General features: G+C 36.2%; 6 protein-coding genes across 7 annotated transcripts; 4 read left to right on the top strand and 2 right to left on the bottom strand.

Moving 5' to 3' along the window:
* The first annotated feature begins 148 nt into the window (after positions 1 to 148).
* Positions 149 to 2,025, top strand: vhl (von Hippel-Lindau tumor suppressor). Its single transcript, XM_043242349.1, has 3 exons — positions 149 to 561; positions 1,270 to 1,392; positions 1,515 to 2,025. The coding sequence occupies exons 1-3, from the start codon at positions 360 to 362 to the stop codon at positions 1,706 to 1,708; spliced, it is 519 nt and encodes a 172-aa protein (XP_043098284.1). The 5' UTR covers positions 149 to 359; the 3' UTR covers positions 1,709 to 2,025.
* A 1,299-nt stretch (positions 2,026 to 3,324) lies between these two features.
* tatdn2 (TatD DNase domain containing 2) lies at positions 3,325 to 8,351 on the top strand. 2 transcript variants are annotated; one of them, XM_043242323.1, is made up of 7 exons: positions 3,325 to 3,472; positions 4,050 to 4,347; positions 4,433 to 4,777; positions 5,920 to 6,840; positions 6,930 to 7,057; positions 7,568 to 7,751; positions 7,862 to 8,351. In XM_043242323.1, the coding sequence occupies exons 2-7, from the start codon at positions 4,054 to 4,056 to the stop codon at positions 8,000 to 8,002; spliced, it is 2,013 nt and encodes a 670-aa protein (XP_043098258.1). In that variant the 5' UTR covers positions 3,325 to 3,472; positions 4,050 to 4,053; the 3' UTR covers positions 8,003 to 8,351. The 2 variants fall into 2 exon arrangements, with proteins under 2 accessions (XP_043098258.1, XP_043098259.1); XM_043242324.1 differs by lacking the exon at positions 3,325 to 3,472 and adding an exon at positions 3,477 to 3,585.
* A 211-nt stretch (positions 8,352 to 8,562) lies between these two features.
* Positions 8,563 to 9,675, bottom strand: ghrl (ghrelin/obestatin prepropeptide). Its single transcript, XM_043242354.1, has 5 exons — positions 9,553 to 9,675; positions 9,324 to 9,456; positions 9,120 to 9,200; positions 8,930 to 9,038; positions 8,563 to 8,687 (listed from the first exon to the last, which is right to left on the bottom strand). The coding sequence occupies exons 2-5, from the start codon at positions 9,435 to 9,437 to the stop codon at positions 8,680 to 8,682; spliced, it is 312 nt and encodes a 103-aa protein (XP_043098289.1). The 5' UTR covers positions 9,438 to 9,456; positions 9,553 to 9,675; the 3' UTR covers positions 8,563 to 8,679.
* A 493-nt stretch (positions 9,676 to 10,168) lies between these two features.
* On the top strand, positions 10,169 to 13,868 carry ccdc174 (coiled-coil domain containing 174). Its single transcript, XM_043242334.1, has 11 exons — positions 10,169 to 10,317; positions 10,496 to 10,600; positions 10,785 to 10,885; positions 11,484 to 11,542; positions 11,634 to 11,796; positions 11,896 to 11,991; positions 12,078 to 12,214; positions 12,305 to 12,399; positions 12,799 to 12,928; positions 13,048 to 13,203; positions 13,299 to 13,868. The coding sequence occupies exons 1-11, from the start codon at positions 10,276 to 10,278 to the stop codon at positions 13,598 to 13,600; spliced, it is 1,386 nt and encodes a 461-aa protein (XP_043098269.1). The 5' UTR covers positions 10,169 to 10,275; the 3' UTR covers positions 13,601 to 13,868.
* A 151-nt stretch (positions 13,869 to 14,019) lies between these two features.
* On the top strand, positions 14,020 to 18,463 carry si:dkey-28n18.9 (sorting nexin-6). Its single transcript, XM_043242339.1, has 15 exons — positions 14,020 to 14,172; positions 14,342 to 14,382; positions 14,603 to 14,710; positions 14,787 to 14,894; positions 14,996 to 15,065; positions 15,242 to 15,369; positions 15,847 to 15,930; positions 16,097 to 16,171; positions 16,271 to 16,301; positions 16,382 to 16,466; positions 16,612 to 16,651; positions 16,770 to 16,856; positions 17,581 to 17,670; positions 17,772 to 17,837; positions 18,035 to 18,463. Exons 2-15 carry the CDS (start codon positions 14,380 to 14,382, stop codon positions 18,176 to 18,178), a joined length of 1,119 nt encoding a protein of 372 aa, XP_043098274.1. The 5' UTR covers positions 14,020 to 14,172; positions 14,342 to 14,379; the 3' UTR covers positions 18,179 to 18,463.
* Positions 18,464 to 20,338: 1,875 nt separating this feature from the next.
* LOC122347196 (polymeric immunoglobulin receptor-like) lies at positions 20,339 to 22,883 on the bottom strand. Its single transcript, XM_043242342.1, has 5 exons — positions 22,802 to 22,883; positions 22,063 to 22,383; positions 21,320 to 21,430; positions 21,189 to 21,241; positions 20,339 to 21,119 (listed from the first exon to the last, which is right to left on the bottom strand). The coding sequence occupies exons 1-5, from the start codon at positions 22,863 to 22,865 to the stop codon at positions 21,036 to 21,038; spliced, it is 633 nt and encodes a 210-aa protein (XP_043098277.1). The 5' UTR covers positions 22,866 to 22,883; the 3' UTR covers positions 20,339 to 21,035.
* Positions 22,884 to 23,179: the final 296 nt, after the last annotated feature.

Genomic DNA, 23,179 nt, shown 5'->3' with positions numbered 1-23,179 from the left:
AAACTACTGCTGTTTGAAATGTCTGTTTCATAATTCATATGCCAATTAAAAGAGAGAAGTACTGTAGTTTATGCTGCAATGTTTTAATTTCCACAAACCGCCAGAGGGAGGTGTTTCTCCGCAGTCGAGCTGTCTTCTTCGCTGGCTCTCACGTGATCACGCAATCACAACAAACGACGACGAGATGTACAGATGAGTGTTGACAGTCACGTACGCGTTCCTTTCCCCGATGATTTGGGTCGTAGCGTTTGTTTTTAATCATTTTAGGAGTGAACGTTAACGTTTCTAGTTTGTGTTTTATTTACTTGGAGCGTGACTGCTGTTCGTATCTTTGCGTCAGTCTTGTCCGGTCATTGGCGATGCCTCAGGAGTCTCCGGAGGGTCAGCAGGCGCTGCCGCGGCCGCTGGTCCGATCTCTGGTCAGCCGGACACCGGCCTGTGTGGTGTTCTGTAACTGCAGCCCGCGCGTCGTGAAGCCCGTCTGGATCAACTTCCGCGGGGAGCCGCAGCCATACGCGGATATTCAACCGTACACCGGCCGAAGAATGACAACCTATGTGGGTATGTACGATTATTGTTACATTATGGTCTCAATAAATTGGGAAAATAACTGTCTGAGGCGTTTAACTTGTCTAAAGCAACTACTTTCAGCCTGCTAAACTTTTTTTTATGCCAGTCGATGTGCAAAAAGCCTCGAGTGTTTTACATCAGGCAATCGATGTGACATCAGTGGTTTAAAAATAAGCTAGGAGAAAATTTTTGTGTGCAAAGGAAATAAAAATAATGACTTTATTCAACAATCTTTTTCCTCCGAGTGACCACGTAAACCTAGACACCATTGTGGAGAGAACCACGAAGTATGTGCATGTTTTCCTGTGCTCTTAAACAAGGCGCAGCTCATGCGTGTTTTACGTCAAAAAGGAAAAAGAAAGCCATCATATTTCATCAAAAAAAATTTATTTGCGTTCCAAAGATGGACAAAGGGTTTATGTTTTCCAAACGAGTAATGACAATGAACGAAGTAATGCAAAGCTCTATTTTAGGGTTTCTCAAATTTTGCTCTGGAGGTCAAATGCACTGCAGAGTTTAGCACCAACCCTGATAAACTCACCTAACTGATTTTTCTAATGATCCTGAAGACACTAATTAGCATGCCCATGTAAGGTTTGAGCTAAACTCGGCAGGAAAGTGGAACTCTTGGGTCAAATTTGAGGATCCCTGATCTATTTGTTTGAAAGTTTTCTCATACTGTTTTTCTGTTTCTGCTAGGACACCCCTGGATGTTTCGGGATGCAGAAACTGATGATCCAATGGTAGTCAACAATAAAGAGATGTATTTGCCAGCCCACCTTGAAAATCGACAAGTCTCAATTGCCAACATCACATTACCTGGTATATATGTATTGCATTTAGACTGATAACCAATGCAGTCATTTTGTAAATTAGTTATTAAACAATGAATGTGAATTTTTGTTAATCTGGACTTTCTACTTTTTAATATTTGTGTTTACCAGTGCTGACCTTGCGAGATCGCTGTCTGCAAGTTGTGAGGAGATTGGTGCGCAGAGAAGATATCTCTCAGTTGGAGATCGCCCGCTGCCTACAAGATGACCTTGCTCAGAGACCCAGCATTCATACCGATCTACGACGAATTAGCCAGCGGGTGGAACAGAAGCTGCTGGAGAACGGAGAACAGCAAAACAGATGAAAATATGAACATTAGCATGAATGTGAATAAGGGCATATTTACTAAGAAAACCTGTGCACCATCACCAGGAATGGACAGCATAGTCAAAAAAAAAAAAAAAAAAAAAAAAAAAAAGAGATTGTTCGACCTCAGATCAGGAGGAATATTTTCTTAAGCAAATGGAACTAGAAAATGCAGTTTGTGTGACTCTGTGGTAGACATTTGCGATATTATATTTTTTTGCTTACTTTTCTCTGTATACTTTTACTCTTGTTTCAGATTTATACTTGGAAAAATCTTTGTAAAAAAAAAAAAGTTATTAAATGTTTTTAATTATGTCTGTGCATAATTATGTAAGACTAATAACTTCTACATAATAGTGGTTTTGCTTGGTTTCAGATATTTGCTTCAAGAGAATAATTAAAACCACTCAAATTTTAACTAAGTAGAAGCCAGTACATTCAGGGAAGTGTGACTTTGATATTATTGATATATTAGATTTTAAATAATAAAATAATAAACTATATATATATATATATATATATATATATATATATATATATATATATATATATACACACACACAAAATAATTAATATATATATATATATATATATATATATATATATATATATATAAATATATATATATATATATATATATACACAAAAAATGAACAAAGCAGGCTACCCAATTTAGCAGAAATTTTCATTGCAATAACTTAAAATGGTATTTAGTAATGTGTATGACCTCCATGTGCTTGTATGCATGGCTGACAACGTCTCAATAATGAGACAACGGATGGCGTCCTGGTGTATTTCCTCCCACATCTGGACCAGGGCATCACTTGGATAGTCTGAGGTGTGACCTGGCAGTGTCGGTCGAAAAGAAACAGTGTTCCAGAGGTGTTCCATTGGATTTAGGTCAGGCGAGCATGGGGGTCCTTCATTGATATTAATTCCTTCATCCTCCAGGAACTGCCTGCATACTCTCACCACATGAGTCCTGCACCAGGAGAATCCAGGACCAACTGCACCAGTGTAGGGTCTGACAATGGATCAGAAGGTTTCATCTTGATACCTAATGGCAGTCAGGGTGCCAATGTTTAATCTGTAGAGGTTTGTGCATCCCTTCATGGATATGCCTCTCCAGATCATCACTGACCAACCACAAAACCAGTTGTGCTGTTCTCCATTGCTTCTCCAGACCCTTTGACCTCTGTCAAATTCCCAGGGGGAACATTCTTTCATCTGTGGAAAGAACAGGGCACCAGTGGCAGACATGCTAATTGTATTCAACTCCCTTTGCGACTTAACTGACTGAGTATAATTGAATTGATGCTATACTGTCATTAACAGTGTTCTTTTCACTAAATAAATCTGCAGTGTGTATTTGTGGTGAGCTATGACACTTGTTTTGCATTTATATTAATTACAATTTTTGTTGGCCGAAACAAAGGTGTGCTGCCTCTGCATATTTATGACCTGTTTTGTGGTTTACACATTTTGATATGTTACATTAAACAAAATTGGCGTGACCACACGTGCCACTATAAAAAATAGCTAAACTAAACGGCAGTTCCAGTGTATCCCAATCAAGGGGAATTTTTGGGGGGCAGTAGTTAAAATCGCTAAAATTATAATCGACAAGTGCACTTGTAAATCAAATTAAGCGTCTCCTTCCTTATTCCCTCAAATCATAAATACGTGCTAAATATGTGCACCCTCCATACTCGGTACGTCTCAAACTAAGCGCACTATGCAACGCTGTCTGGGGTCCAGTAAGGTGAGTGTTGGCAAGAGAGAACGCGTCGCTAATTACATACGCATGCGGTCCACCTGAGCTTTCTTCATCCGTATAGGCCTTAAGGATTGTAAGATTATCTTTGTCGTTGCTTGGTATGTATCGTGTTGAATCAACACTGTTATGCACTTTTAGACAGTTCCTGTGATCGTCGTTATGCGCTCTGACGCTTGGGGTCACGGTTATAATGCCATGAGGTTTTTGCTAATGATTAGCATCTGTAATGAACTAATAGCTCTTCGAATTAACATATTAACGTGTTTTACATCGTATAAAGTTTTATGTTTTTTTTATTTCTTGTATAAAAAATAAATACATGTATAAAAGAGACGTCGACGTGTCTTTACATTTTTAGCTAACCTGCAGGAAATATGTTTTTAGACACGTAAATATTAAATAAAGATTACTCTATTACTCTCCATTTTGAATGTTTGGCTTGTTTTCTGTTTCCTCAAAGAGCCTGCAGATAAATCCATCTCAAATAGGATTTAAAAAGGCTGGACCTGTTTGCTTGTCTCATTTTTGAGTTATGTATACATTTCCTTTCTTAATGTCTTAGTACGATGAACCGCAAAAGGGAAAAGGTTAAGTTTACATGGCTGGATAAAGCCAAGGATTCTCCCAGAAAACTCATGAAGAACAGTGTGGGTGTGGCACAGCCAACATGCTGGGATGGAGATGATCAGGACGGTGGTATAAGAGAGGTTTGCTCTCCTGGCCTGAACACGTCTACGGGCTCAGTTGAATTGAGCGACATGGAGAACATGTGTCTCAGCACCCCACTTAGTACACCCAAAGCACGCTTAAAACTGACTGGACGCCACAGAGCACTGTTGAAAAAAAACAGTCCTGGTGCGGTAAGTAAATACAAATTTGTGTGTGTATTTAAAAAAATGCATATATTTGACCTGATATGTGTTGTTTTTTTTGTGTGGCACATAGGACACTGTTTCAGGACAGTCCTCTGTTGGCCCTTCACCACCCTCTGCTGGAAAGAAATGCAGGAGTCCAGAAGAAGGGCAGAAAGTCATTCTCCTCAAAGCGCTAAGTGATGCAATGGGGAATGCAAACAAAACGTCATCAGTTGGTGGGCCTAAAAGTCCTTCTGCAAAGAAAACCCCAGACATGCTTAAAAAGGCAATTGAGGAGAAAAGCAGATCTGAACTTGACTGCTGCTCATTCAGTGGGAAGATTGAACGACTGAGCGCCGCTACAGATGACGAGCCTCTCTCGCTGGACTTCATAGACACAGAAGATGATGGGACAGAAATAATGCTGGATACCAGGGTGATGAATAAGTGTTATTTTTTATTCATTATTACTATTATTATTTCAATATTAAAATATTATAATATCTATTTTAAGATTTAAGATTCAGTTTGCCTGTTTAGCAACAATGCAATAGATTGATCATTTTTAAATATATTTTTAAATTAATGCTCGTTTTAAACATTGTTTTAATAAAAAAATAATTCAGTAAATTGCTGTGTCCACAAAAATAAATTGTTTTTAACAAGATGGTTCTTAAGCATAAAATCAGCATATTAACGATTTCTGAAAGACACTAAAGATGGTAGTGATGGTGGCTTCATTTTTATCTCAAATTATAAATAAAGAAGAATTATTACTGTTTTTAAAATGTTGATTTAAAAGTAGTAAAAAAAAAAAAGACTTTCAAAACAAAACAAAACAAAAAAAATCATACCATCCTCATACTTTTGAAATGTGTGATATACAGTGCTTAACAAATTTCTTAGACCAACCAGTGTCTAAATCATTTTTTATGTTTCTCTAGTGGTTAATCCAAATCAGTACGTGTACTTCAGTCACAGCACTGTTTCTAATGCAATAATATAAATATTGTTGGGATTTAATGTATTCAAAGGTAGATCACACAAAAGTTTAATCCGGGGGTCACTAAACTCAGTCTTGGAGGGTCGGTGTCCTGAAAAGTTTAGCTTCAACCCTAATTAAGAACACCTGAACCAGCTAATCAAGGTCTCACTAGGTATACTTGAAACATCCAGACATGACTGTTGAGACTAGCTGGAGATAAACCCTCGGCCTCCAGGATCAAGTTTGGTCACTCCTGGCTTAATCAAAGGCAAGTTTTTGGAACAATTAGAAACTATTCTGAAGTCAGTAATAACAAAAATTGTAAAAAAGACAATGCCATCAAGATGATTAAGGGACAAGGAGGCCATAAAAACAAAATGCATAATTTTCTTTTTGTCATTTAACTTTTGCCAACTCTTTGGTTGTTTTGCTTTATTGCTTTTAATAAATAACAATAAAAGTTTAGTTTTTACGTTTTTGAAAGATTCCTATGTGTATTTATTCTAAATTAAGTCCTATATAAAGCATGGCTATTTTGCACTATTATAAATGTCTTTTAGGAGAATTGCTATTGACTTTGTCTCTATGTACAGAGTGTGATTCTAAAGCGACCAGAATCGCCGGACTGGTCAGATGTTGAGGACTCCGAGCAGGTGGAAGTCTTCTCACAGGATGAGTCTTTCGAAACAAAGGGGCGTCAAACAGCTGTGCTTAAAAGGGATTGTGAGTTTGTGGAATATAATAACACTCTTCCAGCTTTATGCCACCCTTACTCTTTATCATCAGCTTTAGAACCAGAAGTGCATAATAGTTCCCCAACCGTGGAGCTTTTGTCAGAGCATTCAGCTCAGAATACAGCCTCTGCCCTGGAGCCCCCTAAGAGCTGCACAGTGAGGCGGTCCCTCAAATTACAGGAGTCTGTCATCAGCTCTTCTCCGCTGGTCGACGTTTTCTCCGGTCTCAGAACATTTACATCCTCCCCATATACACCCGGTTACTGGAATTACTCGCATCTTACTCCACGCAGGACTTCAGAATCAAATATTTATGCGTCTTCACCGATGCTCATCGCTGATGACGTTGCCACTCGCAGGATGTCTCTTGGTTCGGAGCCTCTCTGGCTGTCAGATTTGAACTATTCACGAGCGGATTCCGCAGGATTCATTGACACGCACTGTCACCTTGATATGCTCTATGGGAAGTTGAGTTTTCAGGGAAGTTTCCAAAGGTTTCAGAGAATGTACGCTAGTACTTTCCCAAAGGAGTTTAAGGGCTGCATCGCGGACTTCTGCAACCCACGAATCACTGAGAAAGAGGCTATCTGGCAAGGGCTGCTAGGAGAGGAGAAAGTATGGGGAGCCTTTGGTTGCCACCCGCATTTTGCCAAGGAGTATAACCACGTTTATGAGCAAAGCATCATGAGTGCTATGCGTCACCCTAAGGCCATTGCATTTGGAGAGATTGGTTTGGATTACTCGTATAAGAATTCTACCGAATCGTGGAAGCAGAAGGAGGTATGTCAGAGAGGATGAATACTTCCAAATATTTTTATATCAAATTAAAATAGTGTTTCTCACAATTTCTTTTGTCTTTGTGTGTCAAGGTGTTTGAAAGGCAGTTGCAGTTGGCCGTCTCTCTCCGGAAGCCTCTTGTCATACATTGTCGTGATGCGGATGATGATGTGCTGAAAATTATGAAGAAGTGTGTCCCCTGGGATTACAAAATACACAGGTTAGTGCTCCTAAAACAACCTTGCAGGTTCAACTGAACTGATGTCATTTTTTTAACATTACTGTATTGTAGTGATTTTAAGTGGTCTTAAAATAGACACATTTTTCTTATATCTCACACACAATAAAATGCATAACTTTTTTTTTTATTTCCTTTTGTAAAGAAGGCTTACATTTGTTATTTTTACTGTACATTTCATTAATTGTTTTATTAAATATTACTGCAATTTAAAATAATATTTTTATACTTTTCTATTTTGAAATGTAATTTATTTCCATGTCATTTTTATTTCATTCTTTTTCCCCAAAATATATACCATGTGTATTTATATACACACATAAATATACACCATATGCCAACATATTATGTAAACAAAATTATTTTGGATGCAGTTATTTGTAATCGTTTGTCAACGCTAATATGTATGTATATGCATTTATTTTCAAAGTGCATATAGAAAGTGCAGCATGTATACATTTTAAAATACTAATTTGAGCCATTGTGTGTCAGACACTGTTTTACCAACAGCTATTCTGTGATCGAGCCGTTCTTGAGTGAATTCTCTAACCTGTGTGTGGGTTTCACTGGACTGGTGACGTATCATCACGCTGCAGAGGCTCGAGACTCTGTGAGGAAAATCCCACTCAACAGAATCTTACTGGAGACGGATGCACCATATTTCCTACCCAGACAGGTATCATTGCGTCTTACTAGGCACACGTTGTTTGATTCTACTTGCATATTTATGCGTGCCTTGTCATTTTTTTTTTTTTTATAAATGCATACACATTCCTCTCTCTGTAGGTGCCAAAGTCCACATGCAGGTTTGCTCATCCTGGTATGGGCATACACACGCTGCATGAGATTAGTCTGCTGAAGGAAGAGAGCCTAACCACAGTACTGCAAACAGTCCGGCAAAACACCAGACATGTATACGGTCTGTGATGAGCAACTGAAGTCCTTGCCATCTTAGTCCAGCTATCATTTAGCTTTGTCTTGCTAAAAAGGTTAACATGAGTGTGTTCAAATAAGTGTATCAGCATTAATGCTTAAGTTTTGTAAGTGTTGTAGGGAATGTCACATCTGTTAAAAATGTTAAAATAATTTTAATATCTCTTCGGTTTTGTTTTAAAATGGTTCTTGTTCTCAGGATTCTTTTGTCGTGTATCTGCATGCATTTTTAGTTATGTATGCTTGTAAGACATAAGTGACATAAAATGCTGGCTTGTGTCTGTTAGAATAAGTCATTTTTTCCTTACACAATCAATGTTTATACAAAAATAAAATGTACACAGAAAACACACACCAAACAGCTTTTTACTAAGTTGCTGGTTTTATATAAATGTAACTTTTGTCTAAATAGGAAGATTGAATAAATTCTTGTATATGAAATATGAGAGGGTTTATGAAATAATTTTTTGAGAAACAAGGCTGCTTTATTTCAGACTTTATTAAATGTGAAATCGGATATGATTGAGCAAGGAAAAAAAGAAACCAGACAAAACCCTTTTTTTGGTCTTTAATTTAAATCGTGTTGGAAAATTACAACATAATTTCTACTTTTACAATAATATTTTTAATGGTTTATAAGCAGTTGTGTCTTGTAGAACTGTTAGCTCTTGTCAGAATTCTGAAAAAAAGAAAACACTTAACGTAATTATTTCGTATAAGACTAAAGTTATTTAAAGAAAACAACAAATATTGCATTGAGAAATAATCTACCACAAAGCAATTTTAGTTTCTGGGTACTTCAACGATCTTCCCTTTCTGGGAAATTAAACCATTTTCCATAGTGTATTTTATTAGCGTTTGTACTGTATTCGCTATAGTCATAGTTACTTAAACTCTTAATTTAGGAACAGATTAACTCACCAAGTGGGGAATCACTAAGAAGATTGACCAGAACCTTCTGCAGCACAGGACCGTATTTCTCAAACTCGGCTTCGCTCAGAGACACAGACAGTTCGAACGGAGCGCTCATCTAAAAGAATGGTGGGAAATAATCACTGCAGTAGTAACTGATTGAAATCCTATTTAAAATGTACTTGCTTTGGGTTTTTACCACAAATTGGTCATCGTCTTTCATCACTGGGATCTCTGGCTCAGCAACATCTCTTCGGCCTACCCGTGGTGGCCTTCGACCCTTAAAATTGGACACATTTGATGCCATGCAGATAGTATTCATTTTGATCCGCTTCCTTTTTTTTAAATTGATGTAGATTGGTATACTCCAAACATATAACATGTACAGCAGAAATACACTCACCTGTGGTTTCTGAGCAGGACTGAGGAAGCTGGTGCCGCCTCTCACAGACTCAACACACAAGGAAAGAGCACATAAGAGCAGAAACATGTGGCTGGCACGACAACGCAGAGGCATCCTGGGAAGTCACCTGTTTCTGTTTTACAACAAAACTCTTAATGGCTGCATTTTAAAAGTATTCAATATATAGAAAGAGTGCACAGAAATAGTAAAACATTTAAGTGAGTCTCACCTTCTGTAATGATCAAACTGCTTCTGTAGGTCTACACGCTAAGATCTGCTCATTTTTATAGTAGCCTTTGGTTAACGATTAGCATTAAAGTCTACAACTGTAACTGTGAAAACAGACATAGTCATATGGTGGTACACTGCTGTGTCAATAGCTATTAGTGTTACTAGACCACTGAACTATTGCCACAGCAGGTTTATTTGAAAGACCTGGTAATTCCTCTGTAACTGAAACTTATGGCAAATTTGGTGTGAACACTTTAAAGTGGATTCACCTTTGTACGTGGTTGGCAGCATGTTCTTCCAACAATCCTACCAATGTGAAAAAACGTGTTAAGGTCAGGTTTGTATTCATTATTTTAATCAACAATAATGATTTTATTTAAAGGCAGTTTTGGTCTTCATATTTTCCACTAACAAAAATGTACCACAATATTAGCATGTTTTTTATGACATGATACCAGCATGCCAAAATTTTGGCCATTCAACATGGTAATAACATGTTGTGGAGCATGGCAATTTAAAGTAACTTGAAGTTGAATAGTTTTTATATTTTCTATTAACAAAAAATTACCTCAGTATAGCATCATGTTAAAATGTAAAATACTCTTGTAGTGTGACCTCCGAGACAGTAGATGGCAGACTGCATTTGGCCTTTATAGAGATACACTGTGTAGCTTTCTGAACGTCAGTGCTAGCCTGTTTTACCTAAAAATCTACGGTTAATATGGATAAAAAGAAGAAACCATACAGTGTTACAGCGTCGTCAGTGAGTAATTCGTATTTTAAAGTGCTCTTTTAATCGAGGAATAAGCTGGTAGTTTGTTACAGTTAGCTTAGCATGTCAGCCTACCATAAACTTGCACTGTGAGGCTGTTTTTAAAGTGGGAACGATGGATCTTTTCTCTTGAATCTCTCAACTAACCTCCATTGTATTTACGTTTCAGCTGGTCGATTTGAAAGCGGAATTATATCGGAAACAGGAACAATTTAAGCACGACCGACTTGGCCAAGATGAAGGAGCCTCACAGAAGTCTAAGACAAAAATAAAAGTAAGACACGAGCAGTTATTGACAGATATGTTTACTGATTTACTGGATAACAGCGTTTTATATTTTATATATATATATATATATATATATATATATATATATATATATATATATATATATATATATATATATACACACGTGTGTGTGTGTGTGTGTGTGTGTGTGTGTGTGTGTACGCTCATAGAAGCCCAATATCTGGAGCAAACAGAATGAAGGAGTCAGTGCACGAGCTGAGAGGGACGTTCAGCAGACGACAGAGGAAGAGAACACACTAGAAAAGTCCAGGTAAATTCATTTTCTGCTATGGTATTCTGATTCATAATATCCTCTTTATTATTTAATTTTTTCTGTCCTAAAGGTACAATGTATAAATGTTGAAATATATGATCCAACGAAACTAAATATCAATGCATGTAATCCCAAAAATGGATTTAGCATGTTTGCAGAAGACACTTTTTTGATAATAGTATAATACAATACATTTCATATAGAAGCATGGCTTAAGTGTTTGTTACAATAACAACAGGTTGCCTTCAGTAATATTTCAGACATTGTTTTCTTTGCTGCAGACTGACAGTCACAAATTGGAAAAACAAGAACTCGTACTAATGAGGATGTATCACTTAACTGTTTGTGCTTCTAACTACATTTTTATTAATATGATATAATAAATATCAATAATATTTAATATAATAGGATGAAATGATTACATAATCTTTTTTTTAGATACAATTTTTTTTGGAATGTATTTATTATACATTAAATATTAAATGTTAAAAATACAACGGCTTAACAAAGAATTCATGTTTCAGATACATCTAAGTGTACTGTACAACTTCTTTGTTCAAATATTATAATCATAATGTCCTAATGCATTATGCAGGCAAAAATTGGAGGAAAAGGCACGTCTGTATGAACAGATGACAAAAGGAGATTTCCCAGGTATATTCCTATATTCAAATATTTTACTTCTGTATTTATTCTGCTTTGTGTGTTTTTAGTTGAAATTGACTGCATTGCTTTTCATCTTTAGATGAGGAGACCGAAAGTCTTTTTCTGGTGGATTTCACCCAAAAGATCATCAACCAGAGGAATGAACCACAGACACACAATGCAAATGTAGCAGGGGACCGAGATGGAGAGGACTCTGATGTAAAAATCCCGGTTCCACCTCCACAGAACGCAAATGAAGAATGGTATTGTGTGTTTATAAATCTGTGTATGTTTTTAAACCTGATGAACAGGCAATATGATTTTTAACTTAGCGGTGGGTTCCTTATGTTCTTTTTTTGCAGGGTGGACTATGTTGATGCATTAGGACGTTCTCGAAGATGTCTGAGAAAAGACCTACCAGATTTTCAAAAAATGGACGAGGAACTCCACAACAAGAGGTACGTTGATTGTTCCTGTCTTTGTTGTTTTGTATGTAACAAATTGGCATTGTTCCTACTCATTCTATATGTTTTATTGAGTGCAGGGTGACGGGTGCTGACAGGACGCTGTTATCTGATGACATGAGGAGAGAAATGCAGAGAGAGCAGTGGGAGAGAGAGGAAGAGGAGCAGATGAAGAAACCTGTTGGACCCATTCACTATGAAAATATCAGAGAACAAGGTGAAAAGTCTACACACAGACAGAAAAGTCTTAGAGCCTCTGTCAGAGTGTCGAATTACATCTTCATGGTGTCTTTTATGTCTGTTTCAGAGGCCAGAGAGCTGGGTGTTGGGTATTTTGCTTTTGCCCAGGATGAGGACCAACGAAGAAAACAGAGAGAAACTCTAGACATGCTGAGGGACCAGGTCAGATCACCTGAATTAAATGAAAAGTCATGAACTGGTTCGCTAGACAGCATTTTAAAGGAAATGACCTCCGAAGGCCTATCCAGTGTCCAATAAATGCTCAATATCACGATACGCATCTTATCTGACCACAATGTCACAATAGAAAATAATTAATCTTAACCAACAGTAACTGATATGGTAGCAATATATTATGTATATTTTGCTTTCAAATTAACTAAATATGTATATATTCAAGTTGGAATCACAATTATTTGATCCATTTTTATTTATTTTTCATTTTAAAACCATATTTGTTAATTTAGTCTATGCCACTGTCACTGTATACAACTATATCCTCGGCTTCTTTACCACCAGCTAAAGTCTAAATCAACTTTTTACAATTCTTTCTTTCTTCAGACTACAGATCAGCGCCACAAACGTGAGCAACTGAAGGAGAAGCGGAAAGCCCTGCTTAAAGATCGGCTTGCTAAAGTAAGAATGAGGAGGATGAAGAAAAGCAAGTTGGAGCCAGGAGATGAAGAAGAGGGTGTGTTGCTAAATATTAGTCATTTTAATTAATGGCTTTTTATTGTTTTTTTGTGTGTTTGTGATGAATTCTAAGGCATACGTGGTGGTTTTTATGTAATGTCTGTTGCTCTGTTGTAGCTGCTGCTGCTAATGCTGAGAATGATGAAGATGATAACGATGAAGGTTTGGTTGGACCTCCAGCCCCAATAGTGCGGAAAGTGGAAGTAGAGATTCAAGAGAGAAAAGACACCAAACCTGGTGTTCCACACGTAAGAGAGTGGGACAGAGGCAAAGGTACACGCCACATTCCTTTCTTTCTCTTAATTGGCTCTAGTGTTTACATTTGCTTTTTTTTTTTAAAGATGTACAACGTTTATTTCCTTTTCCAGAGTTCTCCTTGGGACAGTGGACCAATCGTCGTCGAGAAGAGCGAGACTCAGAGTTTGCTCCTCCTTCTGCTTATTACAGAGACGATACAAGATCTAGTCACAACAGAGCCACAGACAAAGGAAAACTTGCCTTCAAGTGGTCTGAATCCCCAAAACCCACAAACAGAGACACAGAGAACATATCTGCCTCTAGTCAACCTTCTGACGTACCCACATATACATACCCACAACCTTCTCAACCACAGACTGCTCAAACACAGAGTCTGGACGAACTGTTATCATACTACAAACACTCCATGTAAAAGTGCAAGTCTGAATATCACTGGAAACTATGGGATTTGATCTTAAACCACAGTGGCAGTAAAACTATGTACTAAAATGTAACTGAATTGCAAAGTTAGAATAAAGAATTACAAGAATATTTAGATTAATATGCACTGTTTTATTCCATGTTATTCCAAATTCAACAGCATTCTTAACCATAATTTATTACATTTTAAATAGATTGTAAAGAACAGAAGTCACTCTTGTCCATAAAATTATGTTAATTAAACAGTTTTCCTGTTCTAATGAAGTGTTTGTCACTTTCTGTTTTGAGCTATATGAAATCCAGGTAACTTAAATGTGTTTCTGCATGCTATGAACGCTGGGCAAAGTTTATGAGCTGCATCTGACTGCAGTGTAACTCTCCTTAGTTACTCAGTAGCCTGTAATGAGTTGCTTTACAAGTTACTTAGTTCACTTGTAATGTGCGAGTTCCATATGTCATTTGAAAGAGGACATTAAAAGCTATATTGGATACATTTTCACATACGTCCAAATCGCGGGACCAGAGGGACCTTTGATCTGAAGGATATCCTGTCTCAGCAGGAATGTACGTGTGAGCATTTTGTATCGACCAGAGAGAGAGCAAGGAAGGAAGGGAAGTAGTGTAGAAAACTGAGGTGAAGACGAGAGAGGACAGTAAAGTGGTTCGTATGGAAGTCTGAGAGACAGTTCTACTTTTTAGTTTTCTCATATTTCTTTATTTCTTCCTTTTGAAGATTAAACCAAAGCAGGAAACCAGCTGAATGCTAGGAAGATGGTAAGTAACTATTTCTGGTTGTGATTATCACATGACTATAGTAACATGCTGTTCAGCCATCTGCTGATTGTACTCTGTTTAGTATTCATGCATTAGATGTCATGAAATATAATTTTACAGCATTTTTTTAATGGCCAAAAACATTAGTATATCAAAAATATTTATATATTAAATATTTACACATGCTGTGTGAACGTACATGTCTCTGTGAGTGTTTTAGGAAGGTTCGAGTGCAGAAGCAGCACTAAGTGTTAGTGAGAGCAGCATCAGAATCACTGATGTGACTCAGGATGGAGATGTTTTGACGTTTGCTATCACATCCCAGAAAGTAAGATGACGGGTAAACAGTTTGCAGTTTTATGTTTTGGTGAACATTTAAACTAAAATAATTTTTTCCCCTTCAGTTGAGCAGCAGTGCTGGGGTGTGTGTTTTTCGAATATATGAGGACTTTGACTGGCTTCAACAGAGTCTATTCTCACAAGAAAATCTTCCTGGACTTCAGGGAATTATAGTGAGTGAATTCTCTAAAACTCAAAATTAACACCAGTGCTTATTAATTCTTAAAAGTATATCTATGAATAAGACATTCAAATGAGATGATTATGCCCACAGTTTCCACCCTTGCCCTCTAAAGCCCTTCCGTCGCAGTCAAACACCCAGACTAAAGCACTCAAACAACTGGGTTTGTATTTTTTGTCTATGCATAGACAATTTAAATATATCTGCATAATGTTAGTAAGCTTATTAGTAAAGCTTGTATGTTTTATTTATTAAGTTATGTTTTGCATAAATGTCACATGGTTTGATATTTTGTTTCTTATGCAATGCATCTAATACATTCTCTGCATATTTGTTCAGGGTTCCTGGCTCTAGGACAGGATTGGCAGAGTTACTGTAAGGCGTTGGAGTTTTATCTCCAGCAGGTGGCAGCACACCCAAGTCTCTGCAAGTGCAAAGCACTGGAAAGCTTTCTTATTAACTCTGAGGTTTACTATAAACACACACATTCATCAATTAAAATTCAGCATCACAGCCTGTTGTATGACTGCTTTAAAGAACATAAAAGGCCTGTAAATGCTAGTTACCTTTACCATTACCTGAGCCAAAATCGTTTAGTTGGTTGATCAATTGTATTAGAATAAGATTTTGGAGACCTGGCTAACACGGTTGACAATGCTGGACCAGCAATAAAGTAGCTATTTGTTTGTGACAAATATGAGTTATACTTTATTTTCATAGTCACTTTAGACAGTCTTACAACTATTTATATTTATAACTAGTTCTGAGAGCATATGATGATTTTAACTGGACTGGATTCTCCAGCACAGAGAAGAGCTTTGCTAGAAAAGGCTTTATATTGTCATTTTGCTATATTGTCTTTTTCCATATCACCACCTTGAGAGACAGTTGACGAAGTCTTTGTTGATAATTTTTCTTTTGTCGTTGCATGTGTTTTTGACTAGTCTCCTGGAAAACAGCGAGGCAGGAAAGGAATCTTTAATCGCCTCAGTCAGGCCGTGGAAGAGATGAGGAAGGAAAGTCATAAGGTATCTGTGTGTGAGTTTGGGTTTATGAGTGCTTTATACACCCCTGGGAAAGACTTTCGACCAAACACAGCATTGTGTGGTAGCATATGATATTTAACTATACAAACATGTATCTATTAATGCAATTTATATAACATATGTATATATATAATTTAATAATCTACAGGACGTGGACATCTTCTTTCAGAATGAGAGAAACAAAAACACTAATCTTGCCGCTTTGTCAAAGATTGCCACAGAGGTACACTATTTAAGCTTTTTTTATTTGGCCAGTGGACTCATTAAGTATTATAAAATATTCTATAATTAGTTGTGCAATTTTGTGTTCTTCTCTCAACAGAAATTACTTGATGTTGTGATGACAGAGCAAAGTAAGTCTTTATATGAATGCTCAGGACACTTTATTTAGAAATACATTAGGCCCGTATATCACTGTTTGTATGTTTTACAGAGCTTGCTTTGGCCTGTGGACATTTCTCCACATCTCTGCATCTCTGTGTGAATCAGGACGATGAAGCTGCTGTGGCTTTCTCCAAGTTAGAATTTACTAAATAAAATGACCGTTTATGTCTGCATTGTAGACACATTGATTTAAGAGAGAATGTGTGAGAGAAATGCATGTTTGTGTGAATGTTAGTTTTAAGAGGATCATCAGTTTATTCAGATGTCGTGTTTCTTTAGGGTTTGTCTGAAGCTGTCAGATGTTATTGAGGCAGTAAAGGTAAGACCACCTTACATGCTAAAGCTTTAAAAACTATGAAATTGTTCTTAGTCATTTCTCTATTTATCTGCAATTGTTTAATACAAATAATTTTTTTTTTTTTTTCATGTATCTTTAGCGGAATTTTGAGAAAGTTGCCAGTAACAATCTGACCACTCTTGGTTTGGGTCTGGACCTGGAGTCTCGCTACCAAGAAGCAGAGAAAGTATGTGTCAGCACAGCTGTGATTATGTGTGTTTGAAAAGTAGATTACCCTTTAGATACAGTATTACAATACCAAGTACTTGGTGTATTTTTTCCTACATTAAATATTTTTGTTCTGGTGACAAAAAAGAATGAACCTACATCAGTTTGGCACATAAAAACAGTCACTTGTCACCACTATTTGTGACAGAATACATTCAGAAAATACATTCACAGCCCAGTGTTATTTTAGTATAATTGAAATAATTATTGTAATATTGTAAAATTTAAGTTTTCTGATTTTTCATTTTAATTTTAGTTAAAAATTGTATTATTGTTTTTTAATACAAGCAAAAGTTTTATTTTATTTTTAGTATATGTAAATAAGAAATGTTGTCTTGGAAACTACCTATGTTGTGTTATAGTTAGTTTTATTTCAGTTAACGTTTATTTCAAGCAATGGAAATGTTTTTATGGTTTAAGGTTTATTCTGTCTTGAACACAGACAGGCAGAGTACAGTGAAAATCTCTCTGCAGCTAGACTGTACTCTGCTTAATCAAACTAAACAAAATTCCTACACTTTGTCACAAAAATTGTTATTAAAAACTTAAACATAAGCCTCTAAACAAATTCAGTCAGATGTGTCCAAACCACTTGTATATTATAAGCAGGTTTGAATAAAATGAAATTAATATTGTGTCAAGACTGTTTTGATAACTATCCATTTCTGCTTGTGTTGTTACAGGAGATGCTCTTCAGAAGAACCTGTAAACTGATAGAACTGGAAACAGTTAAGAAGAGTACAGAAAAAGCCAAGGCCAATAAAAGAGAAGTGGTATGTGTTAATCTACAAACACATCCACACGGAAGTGTTCACGTCATGTTTATTTGGTAAATTCAGATGCAAATACAGTCTTTCTGTATCAAATACTGTAGATGGAAGCATTTCAAAAAGCAGTTGAGAAAGAGTTCAACCTGATCTCATCTGTGGCTAAACAAGAGGTAAATATAGTGTCTAATGTGAATCCAGTCAAGATTATCTGCTAAATATGTTTCCAGAGTTTCCAGAAATTTGAAAAACCTGATGACATGACTTTTTGATCTGAACGTAATCAGAAGTCACGTCACAAGGTCACGTCAGTTTTCCACATGATAATTTACAGAGAATAAAGTATAATTATTGGACTAATGTGTTGCAGATCGAGCGTTTCAATAGCTCCCGCGTGAATGTGCTGAAGAACTTCCTGGTTGACTGGAGTGAACTACAGCTGAACACAGCGAAGGAGTTTGCTGAGCTCTACTCTCAGCATCTGGAAGCTTGCAGAAACATGTACTCAGAATGAATGAAACAAACACGCTGTAGATCATAACAATAAACCTGCTGATGTCATCAAATTTTTTTTCAAGGCCGCTTAAAAAAAAGCAGATGCTTATTTTCAAATTATCAGAGTTTTCTCTTTATTCTGAAATCTTTTTCATCACTAGTCCCTTTTAATTTGATTGTACTTATTCTTCTCCAGTCTAATTTAAAAACCGATGTAACTTTCAGTTCCACAATTCTAGATTAGGCTACAGATTTGGTGAACTTTGTCCTGTGTGAGTTTGCAATAAAGCAATAAAAACCATGACTGTTTCTAAGCAACACTGAGCAAACGACTGAGGTGATGGCTACACCAAAAAAAGTGAGTTTGTGTTTTTGAAAGTTGTCATCAACATGAGCACATTATATAGAGTTTAAATGTGGAGAGTTTAATGTCAGAATGGTGTAACATACAAAATCGTCGAAAATCTATAGACTTTCTGATAGGTGGTTTATTCAAAAGGTTCATAAATTACCACAAGGTAATAATAAAATTATATAGTAATTAATATTTCATATTGCAAAAAATAATATGTAATATAGGAATAAATATTGGTAAAAGTAAAAAACAGGGAGAAGAAAGCAATACTGCACACCACATAGAAAAATAGAATACACAAATAGAATAGAAAAAATTCTTGAAAACAGCTGATCATGTAATTACAATTAAGGAATTATTTATATCGGATCAAAAGAGAGAAAATATATAATATTAAGCTGTAAATATTAATCTGTCCTGGTGTGTTTGCTTCCACTGTTCTTTTATGACTACGCTGTAAATAAATATTTTATTTGTTGTAAACAAATTGGACCAATGGAGTACGTTTGCAAGAAAACACTATTTCCTCTTTGCTACTTTAAAACCAAAATGCTCTTATTGTTTGTGAAATTTACTAGCAATTTTTGAATGCAAGTTGTTTTTACACCAAATATTTAGAAAGTATTTCTTGTGCTTCTTCAAGGGAGGAGCAGGTTCTTCCTTTTGCAAGATTAATTGTATCTAATTTACAGCAGGTGATGCTCTTTTGAAGGGTTTCTTGAGGGAACCGTAATACATCATCGAAATGAAATGCTAGGCTAACATGATCCCATACGTAATAGCGGCCAGACTCGGACACAAGTTCAACCTCCGCTTTTCTGTCTTTTGTATTCAGTACCAGTTTAAATCTGATGGCATCACTAATGGCTTGTGCTTTCCATACAATTAGATTTTCCTCGTAATCTACAAATGAGCTTTTTTCAATCTTTGGGAAATTCTCAAAGCTCTCATTGTTTTTAGGGCTGTGAACAAGAACAACATACATGATCTCCTGCTTGTAAAACACTGTCTTATATTCCCTGAGAACTGGGTCTTGGCCTCCACACATCTGCTCCTTGTATGTTTCCATCAGTTCTTTTAGAGAAAATGTGAAGCGAAAGTTGCCGTAGCGTGATTTGTCAGTGTGGAACGCAGGTGATGTTGTGAATTTGTTCAGGAATTCTGGCTTTTGTCTTTCTTTTTCCTCTTGGGATCTGTTTGGGAACACCTTCTTTAAATAATGCTCTTCAGCTGCTCTTATACTCCCCTCATCGATCTTCAGACTCCACCACGAGAACTTCTCATGAGCCTTGAATCCCCCTGACCACATGATTTTCGAAAGATCATCATTGTTGGTGACATGAGTCACCTCTGAGATGTGAAATTCGATGGGGGTTGGATACTTTGGGATGTTATTAGTCAAATTATCAAGTATTTTTAGTTCATAGCGTCTTCCCAGTCCTTCAAAGTCACGGCGTATTTGCGTCACATTAGTATCATCCTGAAGTGCTATTCTCAGATCTTCGATGCTAATGTGTCCGTCATGGCTGACTTCAGGATGCTTGCGATCGTTTACTCTCCCATGGAAGGAATACTGGAAACATGAGGATGTAAGATCTCTCTTGTATCAGCTTTAAATACATTCCCAGATTATTATTTTACATACATTTTCCTACTTATGAAAAATACTACTTATAAATCCATTCTGTTATTAACATTTACAACTGAAAATATTTTTATTTTTAAACCTATTAACAGTTACAATTGCTGGACGTGTTTTGTGCCATCGTGTCTCAAAAATCAGTCAAATCATGACAAACCTTTTAGAAATATGTGTCCTATGTTCTTGGACAAAATTGTGACTGTGCGATGTTTCATTTATTTACAACGTTCAATTAAAACGTAAATAAAATTCAAACAAAAATATGTTTCCATTTTGAGTTTTGAGTCGAAATGTTAAATATAAATATGAATAGTCAAGAATTCATACTTACACATCTAGCTGCCTCTGCCATTTTGTGAGTTTTAAACTAGTTGAAATGCTGCTTGTCACTGTGAGAAGTAGAAGCTATAGCGCAATGCTCTGCATGCTTAGGAATGTTTATTCCGCCACGCCTCCGAGGGCAGGCCTTTTTTTTTAGAGACCAAACCTGCTGTATGAAATGATACCATGGCTAATCATGTTTTGTTTGTTTGTAAATCAGATGTTTGTAAAGCAGATAAATACCTAACATAAATTAACTAACGTAAGGAATGTGCTTTCCTTTTTAATTTTGGACATGATAATATTGTAATAGACCTAAATGACGCCAAGAGAACGTAAAAAAAATAATGCAATACAACATGACTTCTTGTTCTGTCAACAGAAATACTCAGTGAATGTCTGGAATTGTATAAATGCGTAAATGTACAATATAACAGAAGCGTAACATTCACATGTGTGTATTTAGCAAATGCTTTTTTAAACAATCAATTAGTTATTTAATGTTGAGTTGCAAACAGGGTTTATTAAGGCAAATTTCACAGCAAACCTGACATTCTACTATTGCTTTGATCTGTTCCCGATAGTTCCATACATTTCCTCAGCATCATATTTTTTCTGCAGAGTACAGTATGTTGAATCGTCCTAAAGATTAAGAAAGATACTTAAAAACTGGCCAACATATTATCTTGTTAGTTGTGCATTGAGACTTACCAAATTGTTTTCTCCATTTATTTCTCCAGACTCTGTTTTTGCTTTTCTGTGAGCTGTAGAAACAGTAATCATCTGAATTAAAACATGCTAATGGAAATGTATTTGTGACTTATGTATGCGTGTGTGCTCACCTCTAATGGAGCAAATGGCAGCGGCTCCTCCTGCTGATATTACAATGAACAGCACAAAGATCCACACACTGCTGAGACTCGGTTTAGAAGATGCTGTATCTACACATCTCTCTAATGAAGGAAAACAGTGCAAATTTTACGCATAAGCACGCTCTACGCATTAGGCCTACTGCTTAATCTTTTCTGGAAGTTTTAGTTGTGAACAATGTATATACTGTAGTGTTTTGCTTTACATTTAACTTCACAAATATCGTTAAAAACTTACCAGAGGCTAAATAGTGTCATGACTGGGATTTCATGTTTTATATGAAAAACCAAAAAATACAAGCTCACAAGGGAACTGCATACTGCTCAGTGTGTGACCAACAGTTCTGCTTTAAGGGATTTCTGATAAAAATACAGTATGTTTCTTCAAAACTGAAAGGGAGAAACAAGTCTAGGATCTTGCTGGAGGCAATGTGGACAATATCAGCTGATTCTTTTTTTATTTATTCATTTATGTTTTGTTGTTGTTTGTCTTTGGCCTAGTTATAAAAGTGTTGGTGAAAGCTTTACAGACATATATTAAGTGTATGCATATACATCCATATTGAAACCCATTTGATTATCTTCTACTAAAGTACCTTTTTTCCTATCTAAAATCTAGAAAAAAAATCCAATTATTGCACCCATGGTGTTATTGACTATTCGTCAGTGTTCTAAAATGATAAAGTAAAAAATTGTACCAGAGACTGAATGCTTACCTTCGATGGTGACATTATAGAATCTGGATGTTTTATCTAACAAACAGACATACGATCCCTGATCATCTTTGGTCAGGTCTGACAGAAGCAGCGAGACGTTTCCAGGTGAAGTCTGATTAAACAGTGTAATTCTGCCACTGTACAGCTCAAACACACTATATATATCGGTATAAATGCGATCTTTAGAAGCTCTTTTGCTGTTGGATTCCCAGAAGACGCTTTTGGGCTTGTCCTGTGGGTCGGTACAGGAGCAGGGCAGCAGCACAGACCCTCCTGAGAAAGCTGTTATCTGTATCGAATCGCTGTATGATGGAGTACAGGCTGAAGGAAACAGACATGATATACTTACACTATAAAACCTGTATGAGACTTATAAGTTTAAATTTCTAAGGCCTCTAAATTGTTCACATGATCAATATCTAAAATATCTGTTACACAAACACAATCCTTTTCCGGAGCACTTTAGTTGCTGTTAAATCATAAGTGATACGTAAACGTATAATAATAACATTTTTGTTAGTAATAGTTTAATATAAACACCTAAACTTTTTTTTTTTTCTTTTTTTTTTAAGAAAACTGTGAGTGTCCAAAGTGATAAAACAAAACCCCCGAATTTTCCCCCTCAGATTTAGTTTCATATGTCATGCTGTACCGGGTTAATTGTATTTGTGAAAACATTTAGAATTCATGGTAAACGTACAATTAATTAACTGCACCTTAATTAAGTAAGGAGTCTTACCTTTCGTGAGGTAGTGCAGAGAAGTCAGGATGTTTAAAAATATCCACATATTTGTATATGCCATCTTTATACTGTGGTGGTCATGTATCTTTTCAGGCATTTCTTGCGTGTCACTGTCGCATCCTGTCAGCTCTAGATTTGATCAGTACAGTTGAACTCTTGCACAATTTATAGTTAGCAAGGGTCAATAAAACAGATACCATATAAAAATAATATTTTAAAAGCTGTACAGTGTAATAATTATAGACCTACGACCACTCTGTTGTTGAGAGGCACATTACATTTTTTTAATGAAAAATATCTTAATATCTTTTTTAAAGGAAAAATATCTTAAACAGAATGTAAACGATTGAAATACTTTTAACTCAAAGATTTATG

The sequence above is a fragment of the Puntigrus tetrazona genome, chromosome 6, assembly GCF_018831695.1.
Source record: "Puntigrus tetrazona isolate hp1 chromosome 6, ASM1883169v1, whole genome shotgun sequence".
Taxonomy (NCBI): domain Eukaryota; kingdom Metazoa; phylum Chordata; class Actinopteri; order Cypriniformes; family Cyprinidae; genus Puntigrus; species Puntigrus tetrazona.
Note: the sequence above shows the minus strand (reverse complement) of the source record. Positions and strands in the feature narration are given on the sequence as shown.

Excerpts from the sequence above, each read along its gene's own strand:
- vhl (XM_043242349.1), top strand. The coding sequence starts at position 360 with ATGCCTCAGGAGTCTCCGGAGGGTCAGCAGGCGCTGCCGCGGCCGCTG. Across the intron at positions 562-1,269 it reads AAGAATGACAACCTATGTGG|GACACCCCTGGATGTTTCGG; the intron begins GTATGTACGATT and ends TGTTTCTGCTAG. Across the intron at positions 1,393-1,514 it reads TGCCAACATCACATTACCTG|TGCTGACCTTGCGAGATCGC; the intron begins GTATATATGTAT and ends TGTGTTTACCAG.
- LOC122347196 (XM_043242342.1), bottom strand. The coding sequence starts at position 22,865 with ATGGCATATACAAATATGTGGATATTTTTAAACATCCTGACTTCTCTG. Across the intron at positions 22,384-22,801 it reads TCTGCACTACCTCACGAAAG|CCTGTACTCCATCATACAGC; the intron begins GTAAGACTCCTT and ends TGTTTCCTTCAG. Across the intron at positions 21,242-21,319 it reads TGCCATTTGCTCCATTAGAG|CTCACAGAAAAGCAAAAACA; the intron begins GTGAGCACACAC and ends CTGTTTCTACAG.
- tatdn2 (XM_043242323.1), top strand. The coding sequence starts at position 4,054 with ATGAACCGCAAAAGGGAAAAGGTTAAGTTTACATGGCTGGATAAAGCC. Across the intron at positions 4,778-5,919 it reads AAATAATGCTGGATACCAGG|AGTGTGATTCTAAAGCGACC; the intron begins GTGATGAATAAG and ends CTCTATGTACAG. Across the intron at positions 7,752-7,861 it reads CATATTTCCTACCCAGACAG|GTGCCAAAGTCCACATGCAG; the intron begins GTATCATTGCGT and ends CTCTCTCTGTAG.
- si:dkey-28n18.9 (XM_043242339.1), top strand. Across the intron at positions 16,172-16,270 it reads TGTCAAAGATTGCCACAGAG|AAATTACTTGATGTTGTGAT; the intron begins GTACACTATTTA and ends TTCTCTCAACAG. Across the intron at positions 16,467-16,611 it reads GCTGCTGTGGCTTTCTCCAA|GGTTTGTCTGAAGCTGTCAG; the intron begins GTTAGAATTTAC and ends GTGTTTCTTTAG.
- ghrl (XM_043242354.1), bottom strand. The coding sequence starts at position 9,437 with ATGCCTCTGCGTTGTCGTGCCAGCCACATGTTTCTGCTCTTATGTGCT. Across the intron at positions 9,201-9,323 it reads GTCCTGCTCAGAAACCACAG|GGTCGAAGGCCACCACGGGT; the intron begins GTGAGTGTATTT and ends TCCAATTTTAAG. Across the intron at positions 9,039-9,119 it reads AAGACGATGACCAATTTGTG|ATGAGCGCTCCGTTCGAACT; the intron begins GTAAAAACCCAA and ends CCATTCTTTTAG.
- ccdc174 (XM_043242334.1), top strand. The coding sequence starts at position 10,276 with ATGGATAAAAAGAAGAAACCATACAGTGTTACAGCGTCGTCA. Across the intron at positions 11,543-11,633 it reads GACAAAAGGAGATTTCCCAG|ATGAGGAGACCGAAAGTCTT; the intron begins GTATATTCCTAT and ends TTTCATCTTTAG. Across the intron at positions 12,400-12,798 it reads TAGACATGCTGAGGGACCAG|ACTACAGATCAGCGCCACAA; the intron begins GTCAGATCACCT and ends TTCTTTCTTCAG.